At 69.7% G+C, this 4,915-nt stretch overlaps 1 protein-coding gene across 1 annotated transcript; it reads left to right on the forward strand.

Annotated features, from left to right (window-relative positions):
• Positions 1 to 270: 270 nt before the first annotated feature.
• On the forward strand, positions 271 to 4,435 carry LOC113941438 (sialoadhesin-like; the record flags this gene model as incomplete). Its single annotated transcript, XM_027632590.1, has 7 exons — positions 271 to 510; positions 797 to 1,096; positions 1,183 to 1,437; positions 2,206 to 2,502; positions 3,178 to 3,277; positions 3,727 to 3,799; positions 4,121 to 4,435. Coding segments are annotated over 7 exons (1,283 nt in total), but the record flags the coding sequence as incomplete, so codon positions are not given.
• Positions 4,436 to 4,915: the final 480 nt, after the last annotated feature.

Genomic DNA, 4,915 nt, shown 5'->3' on the forward strand with positions numbered 1-4,915 from the left:
GTGGGTTTGGGGGGTGTCAGGGGGAGAGGGAAAGGGGATGGGAACCCCCCGATGTTTAAGGTGAGCGTCCAGGGGGGCAGCCTTTGGGGGGACCCGATATCAGGGGGGTCTGGAGTGGTGCAGGGCTGGTGGAAGGACAGGGGGGTCCTTCTGCGGTGAGTGCCCACCCTGTGCCCCCACCCTGAGCACCCACCCTGTGCCCCCAGCCCTCTGAATTTGGGGTGGGGGCTTTGGGGTGCTGCTGGTCACGGCCGACTCCTCGCCCCGCAGCCGTCAGGGTGGTCGTGCGACCCTCGGCCGAGGTGGCGGAGGGGACGGAGGTGACCCTGACGTGCCAGGCCCCCCGCGCCGCCCCCGGGTCGCCGTACAGGTGGTTCAGGAACGGGCAGTGGCTGGCCGAGGGACTCGCCGCCTCCCTGGGGCTCCGCGGCCGCCGCTCCGACGCGGGACTCTACTCCTGCCAGGCGGGCAGGGGGCACCGGGCCCCCCCCGCCGCCCTCAGGGTGCTCTGTGAGTGAGGGGCGGCTGCCTTCGGGGGTCGGGGGTGGGGGACACCGCGGGTCCTACTGGTGCACGGGACCCCCTCGGGGGGGCCGCTGGCCGGTCTGTGTCGCCACCTGGTGACACCCCGCGACACGCCGCGACATCCCGGCCCCTCCCTCGGGGAGCGGGGGGGTCCCGGTCTGCCGAGCATCGCGCCCCCTCCCCTGTCATTTGTCACCCCCCGGCCCCCGCCGGCCGGTGCCACGCCAGCAGCGGGGCGAGGGGGGGACACGGGCCGTCCTTGTCGCCGCAGACGCCCCCCAGGAGCCCACCTTCACCTCCCTGCTGGACCCGCGGGGGGGGCGACAGGCCGTCCTGCTCTGCTCCGTGGACAGCTTCCCCCCCTCGGAGCTGGCCGTGAGCCGGGGGCCCGGGCAGCCCCCCCTGGCCTCGTCCCGCGGCCCCTCGGCCCCCGGGCTGGACGTGCGGGCCTCGCCCAACGCGCTGCGGGTGGGGCTGGGGCCACTGGGGCCGCGGGACTCGGGGCTCTACCTGTGCTCGGCCAACAACAGCCACGGCACCGCGGCCGCGGCCCTGCAGCTCCACGGGGCAGGTGAGGGGGGCCCGAGCCCCCGGGGGGGATTTTGGGGGTGGTGTCCTGGGCATTCCTCCACTCCCCGTCTCCCCCCTGCCCCGCAGGGGTCTCGGTCACGGTCGAGCCGTCGCCAGAAGTGCCCGAGGGCAGCAGAGCCACCCTGACCTGCTCGGTGCCCCCTTGGTGGGGCGAAGGTGCCAACTACACGTGGCACAGGGACGGGCGGTGGCTGCGGGAGGGACCGTCCCCCTCCCTCGTCCTGCCCCGCGTCTCCAGCGCCGACTCGGGCTCCTACGGCTGCCTGGCCAGCGGGGCCTGGGGCACGGCCAGCTCGGCCCCCCTCGGCCTCAGCGTCCTCTGTGAGTGTCCCCAGCCCCGCCAAGGGCAGCGCTGAGCCCCCCAGAACCCCCAGCCCGGTGTCACACGTGTCCCCTCCACACGGGCGAGGGACCGTCCTCCTCTTCCTCCTCCTCTTCCTGCCCTGCCCCTCTCCCTTTGGAGCCGGGGAAGGGGAAGGTTTTTCCAAGGATTGGCCCCTCTAAAGTCAGATTTGGAGCCGAGATAGGGGGATTCTCCAGTTAGGGGGGAGAGAGGGGCTGGAGAGCACGGGAGGCCACCAGCCCTGGGGTGGGTGGGGTGGGGATGATCCGGGCTGGAGGAGGGGTGGGTTGGGCAGCTCTTGGTGACCCAGGGAACAGGACACGGGTTTTTAACTAGGACTGACCCCTCAAAAGACAAATTTGGACCTAAAGAGCTCCAAGTCAAGGGGATTCTCCAGTCATGGTGGGGGGGAGCAAAGGGCTCCAGAGAGTGGGAATCTGCCAGCCCCGGGTGATCCAGGCTGGGGGAGGGATGCACTGGTCAGCCCTCGGTGACCCAGGGAAGGGGACATCGGGTTTTTTTCGAGAACTGACCCCTCAGAAGTCAGACTTGGAGCCAAGGGGGGATTCTCCAGCTGGGGGGGAGAGAAGGACTGGACAGCTCAGGCAGCCACGAGCCCTGGGGTGGGTGGGATGGGCTGACCCAGGCTGGAGGAGGGACGTGTTCAGCAGCCTTTAGTGCCCGTCCAGGCCAGTGTGGGGTTTCCCACGCCGTGACCCGCTGCCGCCCCACCTCTGCCCCGCCAGACCCTCCCCGGGACGTGTCCGTCAGCACCTTCCTGGAGAACCGCGGCGGGCGGGCGGGCATCGTGCTGTGCAGGGTCGACAGCCACCCGCCCTCCTCCCTGGCCCTGCTCCACCAGGGCCGGCTCCTGGCCTCCAGCCCGGCCCCCGCCGCCACCCCGGGGGTGCGCGGGGCCCCCTCTCACAACTCCCTGCGGGTGGAGCTGGGGGCGCTGGGCCCGGGGGCCGCCGGGCGATACCTGTGCGTGGCCACCAACGCCCTGGGCAACGCCACGGCCAGCGCCCACTTCGACGTGAACAGTGAGTGGGAGGGACCCCGGGGGCTGGGCAAGGGCCGGGAAAAGGGCTCAGGGAAGCAGCAAACGGAGCTGGGGGCTGGGGAGGGTCCAAAATGAGGGAGGAGGAGCCGGCTCGGGGTCAGCAAACAGCGGGATGTGGGGGCGCTGCTTGGGGCTGTGCTGGGGACACCCCCTGTGCCCAGGGGACACTGCCCCTCCTGGGGTGGCACCCAGCATCGTGCCAGCCTGCCCAGCCCTCAGGGCAGGGGACAGCGAGGTGTGCAGGGACAGCTGGTACCAGTGGGGTCCCAGTGGGGTCCCAGTATGGAGCCCGTGACCCCCCCATGTGTCCTCACCCCAAAGACTGGCTGTCCCCACCCCTCCGGACCTGGTAGTGGCACCACCTGCAATCAGATGTCCCAGACACCACCCCAGGGTCCCCTTCACCCTTCATGAGTCGCCCCAAGTCCCAGTAGGGTCCCAGCTTGGTGTCTGTGATCCCCTGTGTGCATCCTGGACCCATTGAGTGGCTGTTCCCAACCTTGAGGACCTGGCAGTGGCACCAAACCCCCCCCCCTGCATTTGGCTGTCACAGCCACCACCCCAGGGTCCCCTTCACCCCTCGGGGGGCACCCCAAGGTCTGGGGGTGGGGGGTTCCACGTGCACTGACCCCCTGCTGTGGGGATGTGCCCACAGCCCTCACCCACCTGCAGACCTTCACCATCCTGACTGGGCTGCTTGTGGCCCTCGTCTGTGTGGCCACCCTGGGCCTGCTGGCTGTGAAGATGTGGCCCAGGTAACGCCCTGGTTGGGGCACAGGGGGGGACAGGGAACCAAGGGGGGGACAGGGACCCTGGGGGGGAGGGACAAGGAACTCAGGATGGGACAGGAACCCTGGCATCAGGACAGGACCCCTGGTGTCACAGCAGGTACCCCAGGGCGGGAGGACAGGAACCCCGGGGTGGCACAGGGACCCCAGGGCCAGGGGACAGGGACCTTGGGGTGAGAGGACAGGGATCCTGGGGTGGCACAGGGACTCCAGGGTGGCACAGGGACCCCAGGGTCAGGGGGACAGGGACCTTAGGGTGGGGCCCAGGGATCCTGGGGTGGCACAGGGACCCCAGGGTCAGGGGACAGGGACCCCTGGCATCAGGACAGGGACTCCAATGGCAGGGCAGGTACCCCAGGGTGAGAAGACAGCACCCTCGGGGGCAGCAGGGCTGGCAGCTCCCTGTCCTCCCCCAGGATCAGGAGGTTTCGGGGCTGGACGGGTGCCGAGGACACCCTGGAGCTGAGGAGCAAACAGGAGCCAGCACAGGTAGGGAGGGACCCCGGAGGGGTCAGTTCTGAGGACCCCCCACCCTGAGCTCCTGAGGGGCCCCTGGGGGGTCCCCGGTGTGGGGAAGGGGATGTGGGTCTGGGATCTGACCCAGTCAAGCTGCCCCAGGTGCCACCACAGCCTTGGAGCCCAGGAAGGGGCAGGAGGGGCAGAACCTTGTGAGGACCCAAAATACCCCTCCCAGGCTCGTCCCAGAGGGGCTCCACAGCACAGACAGTGCTGACCCCTCTGGGGGTGCTCTGGGTGCTCCCCTGGCCCTGCCATGGACGGGGTGTCCCAGCCAGTCCCAACCTTTTCCAGGTGGATGGAGCATCTTAACCCGGTGGCTCTTGGACCCAGGAGCATCTGTGGCATCTGTTGCTGGAATTTCATGATCCTGGCCTGGCTGGATCCTGGTAGCCCCCCCTGGGGCCCCCCAGCCCTATCCCAGCCCCTGCCAGCCCCATTCCATCCCCTGCCAGCCCCACCGTGCCCCTCATCCCTCCCCAGGGGATGTTGTTCTCACGTGGGGCAGGGTTTGGGCTCACCACGTCACGTGCCAGGCCGTGCAAGCTGTGACTGCCCAGAGCTGTGAAATCCTGGAAAGACAATAAAACCAGATCTCCCGGTGCTGGTACGAGCCTGGGGACACCCTTTCCACGGTCACTGTCCTGTCCCCACGGCAAAACCACCACCCGGGGTGGTGGGACATGGGGGACGTGCTGCCCCGAGACAGCCCAGGGTCACAGCACCCCTTTCCCTGGCATCCCTCCTGGGGAGAGGAGGGCAGAGGTGTCCCCAGGCCACCCGTGTCCCCTCGGTGCCCGGGAAGGGGCGGGGGAAGGAGGAGCCGGTCCTGTCAGCCCCGCGTTGCCCCAGGGGAGTTGGGGTGGGGACTCCCCTTGCGGGATCGCAGCCCCCCGAGGCAGGGGCTGGGCCGTGTCCCCTCCTGGTCCGTGGCCATTAGAGGTCACTCTGCGGCCACCTCAGCACCGGCCACGGCCTCGGACGCGGGTCTGCAGCCGGACGGGGCTTCCGAGTGTGGAGCTGGAGCTTCCCGAGCACGGCTGGGGGGGCTCAGGGCTGAGGGGGGCCGGGGCTGAGGGGCTTGATGCT

This window comes from Corapipo altera, unplaced genomic scaffold (assembly GCF_003945725.1).
Source record: "Corapipo altera isolate COAL_440 unplaced genomic scaffold, ASM394572v1 60998, whole genome shotgun sequence".
Taxonomy (NCBI): domain Eukaryota; kingdom Metazoa; phylum Chordata; class Aves; order Passeriformes; family Pipridae; genus Corapipo; species Corapipo altera.